The 15,559-nt window shown below is 42.7% G+C and overlaps 1 protein-coding gene across 1 annotated transcript in view; it reads right to left on the bottom strand.

Moving 5' to 3' along the window:
- Positions 1–8,561, bottom strand: part of tnmd (tenomodulin) — a 149,328-nt gene extending 140,767 nt beyond the window's left edge. The window contains exons 1-2 of the mRNA XM_069893433.1: positions 8,469–8,561; positions 8,172–8,300 (exon numbers count right to left, since the gene is read on the bottom strand). Of these exons, the coding sequence (XP_069749534.1) occupies positions 8,172–8,300; positions 8,469–8,522 (183 nt within the window). The 5' untranslated portion in view covers positions 8,523–8,561. The remainder of the gene's footprint in view (positions 1–8,171; positions 8,301–8,468) is intronic.
- Between the last annotated feature and the right edge of the window lie 6,998 nt (positions 8,562–15,559).

Below are 15,559 nucleotides of genomic sequence, written 5' to 3'. Positions count from 1 at the left end.
CCATGAGCTAAAACCCGCAGGGCAATGGGCAGGTTAAAAGGGCTAATGCTACAGTCTGGAAGACTGTTAATCTTGCTTTAAAAACACATGGTTACCCAGTTACCTGGTGGCAGGAGATTCTGCTGGAGGCACTACATTCTATTCGGTCTATTGTGTACTGCAACAAATCAAACACCTCGTGACCTATGTTTGCCTTTCCTAGGAAATCGGGAACTGTGATGGACTGGCCAGTCTGTTTATCTGAGCCTGGAACCGTGCTGCTGAACAGCCACGCTCGGGTGCGTAAAACAGACCCCCTAGTCCAACCAGTTCAGCTACTGCATACTAACCCAAACTATGCTCATGTTAAATTCCCAGACAGGAATACTGACACTGTACCCCTAAGAGATCTGGCCTTGCCTGGTTCGCCCTTTACTCGCACCCCTACTCAGAGTGAGCCTGAGAGGTTGGAGTCACCCCCCTCCCAGCCTGTGACCCCTAGTAAGCTTTCAGATGGTCATGCTGAGGCTCCACTGCCTCACGCTGGTGATTCTGGAGCGGGTCCAAAAGCCAATCCTTCCCACACTACAGATCCAGGACCTATACCAGTTCCCAAGGTTGCAAAGGAGCCACCTGTTTTGAGATGAAGTAGCAGAATTTGTAAACAACCTGATAGGCTGATATATTCATAAAACATCTCATTATATTTTGATTGCTTGCTAGATACTGGCATATTTTGGCTGTTAGAGTATCTCAAGGCCAAACATGGTATCCATGTATCGCTTGCTTCAGTCTTTCCTAGCAGCTGTCCTTTTGACTTTAACCCTTCTTCTGCCATGGGAAGACTGTGGTGAATGTCTGCCAAGCTGTCAGTTTTCCTTCTGGCGAGCCTTGCTGTACCAACATTGGCTGTGCATTATCTCTACTGTTAATAGTTAATTCTGGCCACTGCTTTGGCTATGATTTTATAATCTGCATTCAATAATGAGATGGGCCTATAAGAGGAAAGATTCAATGGATCCCTGATCTTTTTCTGGATCACTGTGATGATTGCTGTTAAGAAAAACTCTGGGAAGGTATGCGGCTCCACCGCCTGACCCCACCGCCTGACCCCCCCCCCCCCCCACCTTCATAAGAATGGGTGTTAAGAGATCTTTGAATTCTTTATAAAATTTCCCAGGGAAGCCATCCTCCCCCAGTGATTTATTAGCCTGCAAAGACCCCAAGATTTTTCCAATCTCCCCTTTAGAGAAGGGGGCATTCAGCCCCTCTCAATCTTCGTGATCCAAATTTGATAGTTCCAATGTAAGCAAGAAATCATCAATTTTAGTTGGATTCCCCCCACCCCCTCCAACTCAGATTTAGCCAGGTCTGTATAGAACTTTCTAAATGTTTTGTTAATTTCCTTTGGTTAATGTGAAATTTTGCTTTCCCCATTTGAATTTGCATTGATTGTTCTTGAGATCTTTTTCCACCCTCACCTGCCAGGACAAGACTTGATGGACCCTCTCCCCCAGCTCATAATACTGTTGTCTACATCTTAAGATTAATTTTTTGGTCTTGTATGTTTGCATTGTATTATATTTACACTTTTTATTCATTAAGTTCCTGTATTTTTCTTTGGAACCTGCCCTTTGATAGTCTTTTTTCCCAATTGGGCTATTTCCTGTTCCAAATTATTGATCTCCTTTATGTGCCCCTTTTTGATACCTTTGGATATCCAATTATCTGGCTCCTTAAATAAGTCTTCAAAGTTTCCCATGTTAGGAAATTATTGTCAGTAAAGGGGAAGTTTGTCTCACAGAACAACTCTATCTGGGCTCTAACAAAGATACAAAATTCCAGATTTCACAATGGCAGTGAGCTCAGGTGCCATCCATATGCTGTGGCCATTCAGCAGGATCCAAACATAAATGGGTTCAAGGTGGGTCAGGTGGAATACAAAATCATCCTATTCGCTGATGATGTGTTAGCATATTTGACAGATCCGGGGGGGGGGGGGGAAGGAGGGAGGTGGTCATTGGCCAGACTGAGGACCACATTGGAGGATTAAGGAATGGTCTCGTGGTACAAGGAAAATCTGGACAAGACTGAGATCATGCCTTTGATGAAGGGGGATTATAGACAATACCAACAGGGAAGTCGATTCAAATGGCCACAAGAAGGCATTAAATATCTGGGGAATAAAAGTACACGAGGATTTACACAATTTGTACAAACTTATTTATCTCCCTTTGCTCCAGAAGATTGAGGAGTACCTCAATAGATGGAGAATTCTGCCCGTAACTTTAGTGGGCAGAGTTAATTGTATTAAAATGAAGGTGACACCAAGATTACAAATCTATTTCAGCCATTACCCATTTTGTTGCCCTTAGGTTTCTTTAACATGCTCAGCAATGTGTCAAAAAGTTCCTGTGGAATGGTAAAGTGGCAGGAATCTCCATGGAAAAGTTGACTTGGGATTACAAACTGAGAGATTTAAAATTGCCAGATTTAAAAAAATGTTACTGAGTGGACCAGATGAGGTTTATTACCTCATCTTTGAGGAATGGGGGGGGGGGGGAGCACTTCCTAGGCACAAATTGGACTGCATGCTGTAGGTGAAAAGATAGCAAGAGAGTTTATATATAAATTGGACACAATTAATTTCAAAGAAAATGGATAATCCCATATTAAAGCAAAGAATAAATGAATGTATTGGATTAAAGATGGGGTATCTCCCAAAACACCTGTGACCCAGAACAGCTTAATACTTATGATTCTGGACAATAACATCCTGGGCATCTGGTGCCAGAACAGGTATATTGAAGATTGTTACAAGTGAGGGCAGTTTGTGTCATTAGAACAATAAATATGATTTGTCTAATAGAACATTCTTCTGCTATCTGCAACTAAGATCGTTTGAGAGTTACAGAGAAAGATTAAATAGGTTTGGACGTAGAAGAACGAAGGGAGGTTTGATAAGAGGTTTACAAAATCATCGGGGGGGGTATAGACAGAGTAAATGCAAGTAGGCTCTTTCCACTTAGATTGGGAGAGATAAATATGATGGAAAATGGCTTTAGGGTGAAAGGTTTAGGGGGAACTTCATCACTGAGAAAATGGTGGGAATTTGGGACGAGTTGCCATCTGACAGTGAACTCCACTGACTCTCAGTGATCAACAAGAATGAGCTGTGTCAAATCTAAATGTGTTTATTTTCCTTGCATTAGGTGTATACTATAATTATCAGCAAAACTACGAACACCTAATTCCATAAACCCAGACTTTCAGGACACAAGTTAATGTTTTGGAGGTTAAAAGTTTGCTGGGTTTCTTCCTGACCTTCCGTGGACCCAGAATAATGAGACTGATTGTATGAGGGCAATTATATTCTTGGTAAGTTCAGCTAATTGAAGACTGACATTTTCCTGATAGATGGATCATGTTCTCACTTCAAGTGCTGCATTTATTCAAGGAGCCATCTGTACCTTTCCTCTCACGTCAATATATTCAGGGTTTAGCACTGATTAATTGTGGCAAGTGCGAACAAAGCTGCCAGTACATTTGGTACCAGAACATTTCATCAGTCAGTCTGATATTGGGCATGTCTTTTGGGTACAGACTTGTGTTTCAGTAAGCAGTCTAGTGTTTCAAAACAGGTCAGATTTGAAGGTAATTGCGGACAAGGATTAAAATATGGGTACAGAATATACCCAGGATGCCTGTATAGAACCTATTGCAAGGAGTATGAAATGATGTGTTAAGCTACAATCTCCAGTCTTTTTTTCCCCACACTATATAACAGAACATTGTTCTCATTGTCAAATGAAAAGAAATGGTTTGACAAAACCACTATCAGCTCATCAACCAGCTCATAAATACCATAGGCATTAATCCAGAAACACTTTAGGTTCTACAATATGCTGTGCAATAATTGGGCTGAATGATTCTAGATTGTGGTGCCTCCCAAGCAGAAGTGGATACCTCAGCTGGTTGTCCTCGCCAACTACCAAAGGCATCTCTTTATCTTTGACTCAGTGCTTCTTTCTATCCTTTGTGCTCTCCTTGCCAAGATTGAGAGACGTTATTTCATTTTTCTTTCTTTTTTTGTGTTAGTCAAAAGTTGTTTTTTTTTTAAACATTTTAAAAAACCCACTCTAAAGCAAAATTCATCTCTAGTAAGTAGCAGTAAACCAGCTACATATTTGGGCGTAGGGTTATCGTAGCAGTTAGTACAACGCAATTACAGCGCCAGTGACCTATATTGCATCTGGCACTGTTGGTAAGGAGTTTGTGTGCTCCTTGTTCTTCCCACCCTTCATATATGTGCAGGGTTTGCAGGTTAATTGGTGCATTGTTACCATGCTGTGTCTCTAAAATATTTTTTTTTTTTTAAAAAAGATCCTCATTGACACCAATCCTTTCAGTATTGTTGCCTGGATCTGTTGATTTATTAATTGGGCAGCAGGGGTTTCAACGGCTGGAATCTGCTTCTACGGTACATTTCCAATTATCCAAAATACTTGGGACCAGACTATTTTTGGTTAACCGGATTTTTCGAATAACTGAGAAATTGCTTTAAGCAAGCACAGAAGCATCAGCAGAATATTTGTATCAGCGGTTAAACAAGAAAAAAAAATACGGAAGGTTTTTCAAGCATGAAATAATGTTTAATTCTTGCCAAAAAACCTGAATTCTGCTCACAAAATAAGATAAATGCATAAAAGATCATTTTTGTTTCAACTTTCAAAATTTCAGGTAACTGAGAATTATGGTTAAATTGTTTTTGGATAAATCAGTAAACGTTATAACCATTTTTGACTTTAATTTATCACAGTTGAAAACAATGCTTTTCATGACTTTCCATCTTTTTGGAAAAAGCCAACAAATTTCCTCTAAGCTTCTGAAATAGTGATTTGTCTCTTAGCTGCCATGAATTATCACATCACAAAGACTGGAAGCAAGTTGCAGAATAATCTCCACCCTTCGCATCTGATCCCCACAATCATCCCATTCCTCACTTTTTCTGCTCTGTTCAAGTTGCACGAGGTACATGATTCTCTGCTTGATCTCAGCATTACTGCTGCCTCACGTTCATGGTTCAGTGATCATCAGAGATGGGTAGAACAGTTAACAAAGTAGTTAGTGAATGTTATTATGGTAACAGCGAATCTGGTGCTGTTTGCAATGAGTTTGTATGTTCTCCCATGACTGAGGGTTTCCTCCCATGACTGAGGGTTTCCTCCCATGACTGAGGGTTTCCTCCCATGACTGAGGGTTTCCTCCCATGACTGAGGGTTTCCTCCCATGACTGAGGGTTTCCTCCCATGACTGAGGGTTTCCTCCCATGACTGAGGGTTTCCTCCCATGACTGAGGGTTTCCTCCCATGACTGAGGGTTTCCTCCCATGACTGAGGGTTTCCTCCCATGACTGAGGGTTTCCTCCCATGACTGAGGGTTTCCTCCCATGACTGAGGGTTTCCTCCCATGACTGAGGGTTTCCTCCCATGACTGAGGGTTTCCTCCCATGACTGAGGGTTTCCTCCCATGACTGAGGGTTTCCTCCCATGACTGAGGGTTTCCTCCCATGACTGAGGGTTTCCTCCCATGACTGAGGGTTTCCTCCCATGACTGAGGGTTTCCTCCCATGACTGAGGGTTTCCTCCCATGACTGAGGGTTTCCTCCCATGACTGAGGGTTTCCTCCCATGACTGAGGGTTTCCTCCCATGACTGAGGGTTTCCTCCCATGACTGAGGGTTTCCTCCCATGACTGAGGGTTTCCTCCCATGACTGAGGGTTTCCTCCCATGACTGAGGGTTTCCTCCCATGACTGAGGGTTTCCTCCCATGACTGAGGGTTTCCTCCCATGACTGAGGGTTTCCTCCCATGACTGAGGGTTTCCTCCCATGACTGAGGGTTTCCTCCCATGACTGAGGGTTTCCTCCCATGACTGAGGGTTTCCTCCCATGACTGAGGGTTTCCTCCCATGACTGAGGGTTTCCTCCCATGACTGAGGGTTTCCTCCCATGACTGAGGGTTTCCTCCCATGACTGAGGGTTTCCTCCCATGACTGAGGGTTTCCTCCCATGACTGAGGGTTTCCTCCCATGACTGAGGGTTTCCTCCCATGACTGAGGGTTTCCTCCCATGACTGAGGGTTTCCTCCCATGACTGAGGGTTTCCTCCCATGACTGAGGGTTTCCTCCCATGACTGAGGGTTTCCTCCCATGACTGAGGGTTTCCTCCCATGACTGAGGGTTTCCTCCCACTTGATATAAATGTGCAGAATTGGTGAATTTGGGAGACATGGGCTCATGGGTAGAAGGGCCTGTTACCGTGCTGTCTCTCTAAAATTTAAAAAAATGTTCCTCCATTGGCACCAATTCTTTCAGTCGTGTTGCCTGGATGTTTCCATGGATGAATACTGAGCAAAATGCTTTCTGGGTGTTGAGCACGGTAATGCAGTGGCTACGCTATCAGGTTAGTAATGGACAGATGTGAACTAATATTATAGTTAATGTGATGACAAATTCCACCAGAGATTTTCAAAAACACTGAATTCCAAATCTAAAAATCTGGAAACAAAACTGATGCCAGTTATGATGACAGTCGACTCCTGCTTTTAGGTTCACTTCAGTCATTCACAGTTATCTGTTAGGTAAGGGGAATGGTTTTCCTTACCAAATGGGGTCTATATTTGACAATATTCCTATATCAATGCTATTGACTTTGACCTTTCTTACAAATCACTGGGCTGTGTTAAACAGCTACCAGATGGTCAGGAAAATGGCTTTCTGCAGTCTTTTTGAGGTTAGCCAAGGATATGGAACAACTGCTGACAACATTCACAGTAATGCTGGAAGAGTTCAGATCTGCCGGGATAACCCTGCTCCATTTGAACAAGTTTGACCTGACTTGGACTTGACTATATATATATTGTGGGTTCAATTTCCATTCCAGAAATTTGAACGCAAACTCGAAGCTGACATTTAATACAGCACTGAGTGAGACCCACGCAGCCAGAGGTGCTTTCTTGTGCATCTGTTGTACTGCGGCTGTGCCAATCTTCACAGACCTGCCTAGATGATTTCATGGCACTACTTTACACAGAGCAAGGGAGTTCTCCTGGCCTTCTATCCATGATTAATACCAGCAAAAGAGGCTGTCTGTTTATTACCACACAGCTGTTTCAGTGAGCTTGCTGAGCACGCTTTGTGGAAGTTGATTAAAAATAACTAAAAAAAATTGTTTCAAAATAAATCACTTTAGAACATCAAATACGTTAGGTTTTATAGACCTTAGAAATCTACAGCATAGTACAGGCCCTTTGGGCCACAGAGTGGTATCCACCTAATAACCTATTCAAACTGCCAAGATCAGTGGTTCTCAACCTTTTCTAAACTCACATATCACTTGAAGTAATCCCTATGCCATTGGTGCTCTGTGATTAGTAAGGGATTGCTTCAAGTGGGAAGGGAAGGTTGAGAATCACTGCTCTGGACCCAATTGTTACGAAATATTTTGCTTGAGAAAAATGGTCATGAGCTCATTTGCACATAACGAGTCAATTCGGTACGATTAAAACAGTGGTTTTCAACCATTTTCTTTCCACTTACATACCACTTCACTAGTCACAGAGCAGCTGTGACACAGGGATTACTTAAAGAGGTATGTGAGTGGAAAGAAAAGAAGGTTGAGAACCACTGACCTAGATCAATTCTAAGTGGTCATTTGTGATGAAAGGTCTTTGACCTGAAACATTAACACGGTTGCTGCCTGTCTTCCTCTAGCTTCAGTTTTTAGTTCAGATTTCTGGCATCTGCACTTTATGGCCACTTCTGCACGTGTTGACTGGAAATGTGAACAGAAAAAAAGGTGTTGGCATTGGCTGCCCCCAATCCTTTGCAATGGACATTAAAAATAGAGCAAGAAACCTGCTTGCCAATTGGGGTAAATGCAGACTAGCATTGAAATATTCCAATCTGCTTTCGGCCACGTGGATGAGCAGGTATCAGCCCTTCTTTTCAACTCGCTTCAGGCGTGCAGAAGTAGGTCGACACTCAACAGTAATGAGTTTCCTGCTGGGTTAACTCGTAGCTGCAAAATGATTTATATCTTAACATTCTCTCGGCGGCCACACTTCGGGGGAAGTGACACTACACGGCGTGATTCCCCGGGAACTGGGGACGGAGCCCAGTGACCACTCTTACCTTTCTCCCCTGCGCCCAGTCGTACCGAGCGCCCAGCGCAGCGAGTAACAGCAACAACGCTGCCAACGCCACCAATCCCCCGATCTTCACCGGACGCCCGAGACGGTTGTCTCCTTTCTTCGCAAACATCTGGAGGTGCACAAGGGAAATCTTGCTCTCACTTCAAACATTTTAAGTATTCAAGCATCAAGAAAATTAGGATCTAACCAATGGGATAATAGAACTTCTCAACTGTTTAAAAAGAAACTCTCCAAAGCAAAAACTTCCTTAAATTGGTTAACACATCCACATTCTCACATTTGCAGCTGATTCGTGCGCCTCGAGGTTTTGGCTGTTTTTCTCTGTCATCATTGAATAACGTTGGTCGCAAAAGCTGAATCACAACTGGTTTCTGCACCATCAAGAAACAGACTTTGTTCTCCCACCCCCCACCCGCACATAGAGTTTGTAATTCACTTTAAGGGGAGTTTCCGTCGCTCCCCTTAAAGGCGCCTGCACGCAGTTGACACTTTAAAATGCCAATTGTGTGGACATTCAATTCGGATGCGTTCTGTTCACAGAGACATTTCCATTTGGTCGGGAAATAATCTTTTTAAAGTTGTCCACCGTCAAAGCACTGTTGCAATTAGAACAGCAGCCACTCGCACGGTGCCAACAGCTCATGACCCATCAATATCCACCTTTGGCTGTCCATGGAGAACACTCATCATGTCCAACGCTATACACTGAGGGAAAGGGACGAAAAACATCTTAAAGTGTAAAAAGAAAATCCATGTTGTGGGGCAGCTGGTTCTACAATGGCATACACACAGCAAGAGTTTGTTTGGCAGATCACACCTTGACACCAGGATTAATGTCACTATTGACAATGACCCAACAAATGTGATCTAGTTTTAGGACTCCTGGGTGCTGACAGTGTGGGGGGTGGGGGGGGGGGAAACATCGCCTGCTGAGATGAAGGTCCAAATCTCATGGATGCTTTTGACTGTCCCCCTCAATGAAGGTGCCAAGGTCTCAAGGTGACAGATATAAAATAAAGGGGAAAAATTGTAACAGGAGTAAATAAATGTTTGGTTGGTTTTTGGAGTGTACTGTCAGTAGGTACAGTGTGGGAAGTATCACTTTAAGTCTCCATGAGGGAATCAGATAAAAGTATGGTGAGGAAAGAGAAGGCTGAGAGGTGGGCATGTGGTAGAAGCAAGAAGCTTCCCTGGCACTGCTGGCAGGGGTGTAAAGGTCTGTCTCTATGATTATTTGTGTGGCCTCGGTCCCAGCTTGCTGTCCTTTGCATCCACCCACTAGGGTTCATGAACAGGAAAGCTGGAGATGTAAGGGACTGCAGAAGCTGGAATCTGGAGCAAAATTCAAACTGCTGAAGGAAACTGAGGGAATCAGGCAGCATGTGTGGAAGCCAAGGGATAGTCATGACCCTCAATCAGGACATGGTCCAAAGTCGACTACCCCTTCTCCTCCACTATTTGACCCATTGAGATCCTCCAGCAGTTTACTTGCAATAAAATTGATTCACTTTTAGTTTTAGACTCTTGGTGCAGAGCACTCTCAGAATTGATTGTCGTGTCAATATAGAGGACAAGTCCACGATTGTCATCAAAAGGGTTAACACACAATTCTAAATCTTGCACCTTGAATTGTGTCCAACCTTATGGATGAAATGTGCTTCTGTCAGCCATTCAGAAGGGTATAATGTAAAATGAGTTTCATCTTCGCAAATTTTCTGGCGGTCACAGCCCAAGGCAAAATATTGCTCTTAATTCAGCATCAGCTGGCAATCGCTGAGCAGTCAAAAGGATGATTGGTGTGGGCAATTGAACAATTTTCACTGATGTAGTTAAAAAAAAATCTCTTTTAAAACTGGACCTGAGCCACAACCTGCTGGGTTTATATTGGCTGTAGTTGATGATTTTGAAAAGAACTGCTTCTGTTGAGCAATTCCGTTCTGGACCCGCTCCAATAAGTCAAGTCCAGAACTCACTGAATGACAGATGGTGCCTCGACTGTCATTTCACTCCCCCAATCCTCACAAGAGTCAATGTGGAGCCCAACAGTGGGGTGTGGGGTACGCTCACATTAACAAACGGTATGGCAGCTCTCCATCCTGTACAAGTAGAACACTACTGGTGAATGTCCAGTCACTGGAGAATAAAATTGATGACCTGAGGTCAAGGCTGGTTTATCAGAAATGGGCAACAAATCTCAGTTGTTTGCTGCACTGAGATCTGCTAACTAACGGAGAACTCATCGGACACCGCTATCCAACCAGACGATTTCACCGTTCATAGACTGAATCAGAACTCAGATTCTGGAAAAGGGAGAGCTCTTTCCTTAATAAATGCAGACTCTTCTATCTACCCTGAGTTCTCATCAGGGATTCTCACTGGAGTTTATATCCCTCCTAATAACGATTATAAACTTATGGAGCCGCGTGATGTGTTAGTAAACAATGCGCTACAAATATTAACCGGAGTCTTTAATCAAGCCTTTCTCAAGAAAACCCTGCCTAACTACCACCAGCATGTCACCTGATGTACCAGAGGTCCCAGCGCATGCCATCGCTGCTACACCAGGATAAGGAAGGCCTACCATTCTTTCCCGTGACTGTATTTTGTCAAGTTGGATCACCTGGCAGTGCTTTTCTGCCCTCATACAGACAGAGCCTATAAAGAGGCACCGGAGATCAGGACAGCTGGAAGATGGTCACAGGAGCTGAAGAATGGTTACAGGACTTCCTCAATTCAATGAATTGGGTGGTGTTCAAGGACTCAGCTGAGGATCTGAATGATTACACTATGGCTGTCACAGACTTTACCAAAACAACTGTGGACGAGGGTGTCCCCACCAAATTGTTCAGGGTTTTCCCTAACCATAAGCTCTGAATGAACAATGAAATCTAGAACCTGCTAAGAGTCAGATCACAGGCATTTAAGTCTGGAGATCAGATCACTATGGACGGAGCAGGTATTATGTTTGGAAAGCCATCTTCCGGGGAAAGTGGAGTTTTTGGAGGAGAATGGAAACTCATCAGCTGTGGCAGGGTCCAAATGACATAGGATGCTTCAAAACAAATTCTGGAGCAATAGGAGACAACAAAGCATCACTCCCAAAGGAAATTGATGCCTACTACACTTGATTTGATGATAAAAACAAGGAAGAACCACCACAGCGCACCCCCATGTCCCCTAATAATCCTCTCCTCTGTATCTGAGGATGACATGCAGGCTGCCTTCAGAACAATGAATCCAAGGAAAGCATCCAGTCCAGATGGAGTACCCAGCTGGGTACTACAACTATGTGCTGACCAACTTGCCAACATATTCATGAATATCTTCAACATCTCACTCTGGCAGGACATGGTACCCACCTGTTTCAAGCAGGCGCCAATCATACCGGTGCCCAAGAAGAGTGTGTTGACCTGCTAACCAGAGTTGACTATCAACCAGTGGCATTTGCATCAACAGTGAAGTCTTTTGAAAGGCTGGTCTTGAAGCACATCAGCCCCTGATCAGTGACTTGAGTCATTCCAATTTGCCTATCCTAATGTCAAGTCTATGGCAGATGCCATCTCACTGGCTTTACATAGAGCCTTGGAACACCTAGACATCAGAGATGCATACATCAGGATTGGATCCTTGATTTCCTCACCTGCGAATCACAATCAGTTAGGATTGGTAAGAACATCTCCTCCACAACCTCCACCACAGGGATGCATTCTTAGCCCTTGCTCTACTCGCCTCACACCTATGATGGGGTGGCTCTGTATGACAACAACACCATCGAAAAATTCACTGATGACACCACAGTAGTGGGTTATATGAAAGAGGGCAATGAGTCAGCATACAGGAGAGAGATTAAAAAATTGGCTGTTTTGTTCACTAACACCAACTTTGCACTCTGTCACTAAAACCTAAAAACTGATTGTTGACTTCAGGAAGGGAAAACCAGATGTGAATGATCATTGGGAGATCAGATGTGGAGAGGGTAAGCAAATTTAAGTTCTTGGGAGTCACTATCTCAGAAGACCTTTCTCAGACCCAACACGCTAATGGCATTATGAAGAGAGCATATCAGTGCCTCTACTTCCTCAGGAGTTTGTGGAAGTTTAGTATGACATTGGAAACCCTAGCAAATTTCTCCAGGTGTGTGGTGGAAAGCGTGCTGACTGGATGCATCACGGTCTGGGATGGGTACACCAATATCCCTGCAAAATTTAGTGGACACAGCTCAGGACATCACAGGTCAACCCCTTCCCACCATTGAGACCACCTGCAGGGAACGCTGCAGTCGGAGACCAGCAAGGATCTACCACACCTAGCACACACTCTGTTCTCGCTGGTGCCATCAGGAAAGGGGTATAAATGCCACAAGACTTACACCACCAGGTTCAGCAACAGCTGCTACTCCTCCACCATCAGACTTGACAGCAAATTTAATCAGGGACTAATTCAAGGACTCACTTTTGGCATACTTTTTTTCTCTCCACTCTGCATTGCACAGTCAGTTGTTTACATTTGTTATTTGTTTGCATGTTTACAGTGTGTAGTTTGTTTCTGCACTTCCAATAAGTGGTAATACTGCCTGGCTTGCAGGAAAATAAATCTCAGTTTTATGTGATATCATGCATCTATTCTGACAATATATCTGAAATCAGAACACTCTTACTTCAGTGGAGATTCTTTGTCTAATGAAAGGGAAGATGAGCATTATTTTTAAATTTATTTCCTCTAATATCTTTATTGACCTGTGATTATTATTTTGAAAATTTTCTATCACTTCTAATTGTTTGAAAATGCCTTTTCAGAGCAGATGACAACTTATTTTAAAGCCTCGCTTTGCCAGGAGAAAAAGCTCTGTCCTTATCAATGGTATCATAGCATTCCAGGGACACCAGAGGCTCACTTGGCTTTACGACATGTCTCCAGAAAGTGGAAGGTCAGCTATTTAGTCCTGTGAACCTGACACAGAAATGTGTGGATGAAATGGGTGGATGGAGCAGCAGGTTGGGTTCGAATGATCCAGTGCATTATTCAATGCCTGCTGTGGGAAAGATTGTGATAACAGGAGAATATTACAGCAAAAACAATTTCACTTTGCTGGGCACAATATTTGCTCCAATTTCCATTCATATAAAGCTCTTTTCAAAACTTCTAAATTTTGCTGAAATAACTCTGTTCTATTTTTGTTGAAGGCTGCTTTTTGTATCATGCAGAAGTTACTTTGTTGGGATTTCAGCCACGTTGAACTTGGCTATGTGCTGCCTTTAAAATGAATTGCACATGAAGTTTGCCCCTGCAGGTATTCCTTCTCTGGATAAACATGGTAAAACCATTTCACTGGCCCCATTCCCAGTCCACCAGGAAGAGCTCTATTATAAACATAAAGTCTGGAAATTCACAGCAGGCCAGATTGCATCTGTGAAAAGAAGAAGGAAGTTAATGTTTCAGGTCAACCATTCAGAACTGGGAAAGTGAGAAATGCCTATCTATTAAATTGCAGGGAGAGTTAGAGAGGATCAAAGGTTATTCTCTAATGTCCTTCGTCAGCTCTTCCATCTCCATCTCCACCAACTCCCCCTTTTTCTCATGCTCTTTCCCATTCAGCTGTAATGGACGCAAGATTTTCCTTTACCTCATCCCTTCCTACCTTCCAAAGACTGAAACAGTCAAATCGAATTAATTTTATTGTCATCTGATTGTAGAAGTACAACCGAATGAAACTATGTTCACCGGTCCTCAATGGGACGTGCAGACACACAACCAGGCATAACACACATGACAAATAGTACATATGCAGTAGTTAATCTCTACAAATAAATAGAGTTTCTTGAATATGAGAGTCTTGGATGGTTAGTGTGAGCAGTTCCTTTGGTCATTCAGTGTTCTCACTGTCCTTGGGAACAATTCCTCCAGGCAAAGCATTGGTTCATATGCATTCCTTTCAATGCAGTATTCTGCATCCAGTGCTTGCAATGTGGTCACCTCTACATTGGAGAAACTGAATGTAGATTGGGTAATGGTTTTGTAAAGTCCTCCATTTTGTCTGCAGGAGTGGTACTAAAATTCCAATTGCTTGTTATTTTAATTTTCCAACCCCCATCACTACCTGGTTCATATGTCTATGGCCTTGGAGAGATCCAACCAAGCCAGTGCTTCAAGAATATCATTATCCATCTGGGATAATATCACATTTAACTATTACAGTGGACAACAAGGATTTTGCTTTTTGAACACTTTGGGTGTATTTTATGGAATTTGGACTGCTGATCATGAAAAGCACCTTAAAGTTTTCCTCTCACATACCATTTTTAGGTATAACCTATTTATGTGATTTCCTGTCATATTTTATGTCTTCTAGTTTATTGCCCACAAAGAAAGCTATTTTGATCAATCCAAGCATGCCTGGGCATGCACTCAGTGCAGGTGCTATGGAAATGTTGTCATAGGCCCAGGCATTCTTAGGATAGATGCAGACAGGCAATAAAAGCAGCTCACATATACAGATGCTGTGCATTACATTGATTATAGACTGAATGCATGTTGATGCACATGTTCTTCAGGTAATAGCAGAATGAGTGTTCTTGACAATTGTATTTGCTGTCTAAATTGAACTTCTTCCCTGCTGATCTTGGTGCAGTCAGTGATGAATGTGGTGAAAAATTTCACCAGAACATGGCCACTATGGAAAGCGGTACTTGGGCAACTGGAATCCATCAACCCTGGCCAACTACTGTTGGACACTGACACGAGAATCATCAGATGCTGAGCATAAATGAAAATTAGTGGCAAAACACTTTTTAGGTCAGTTGAAGTAATGCAATGTGTCAGCATCATTTTGGATTTAAACATGCTAAACTTAAAAGAAGTTAACTTAATATTTCTCCAACTTTGTGTTCAGAATGAAGTTGTCTATCATAATCCCCACTTTTTTTCAGGAAGCAAACCTTTTGGGGGGAAAAAATTGTTGTTCAGTGTTACAATTAACTTGCTATTATTTTTGTTTCACAATGATGAGCTTGTCTGTACATCATCCATCTGTAATGTTAAATCTCTTTTTCCTCTCTCTAGAAGTGACCTCTGCTCTGCTGGATATTTCCACCATTATCTTTATGGTTTGAGGTTTCGGCAACAGGTTTGTTCTGGATTTCATAGTTTTTAATGTCTCTTTGTTTTTTTTTTCTCACCTATTGTTCTCATTGATTTATCATCATTCAGTTCCTCAAACAGGGAAATAACATTGACAACACTAGTCATATTCTATCAGAGATATTCCCTGTGTTCTATCCATCATCCCCACCTTCTCAGCAGTTAAAACTTTATTTTCTTACTTTTCAAGTTCTGATCAAGGGCTTTCAACCTGAAATTGGCTTTGCTTCT

Source organism: Narcine bancroftii, chromosome 8 (assembly GCF_036971445.1).
Source record: "Narcine bancroftii isolate sNarBan1 chromosome 8, sNarBan1.hap1, whole genome shotgun sequence".
In the NCBI taxonomy this organism is placed as follows: Eukaryota; Metazoa; Chordata; class Chondrichthyes; order Torpediniformes; family Narcinidae; genus Narcine; species Narcine bancroftii.
Note: the sequence above shows the minus strand (reverse complement) of the source record. Positions and strands in the feature narration are given on the sequence as shown.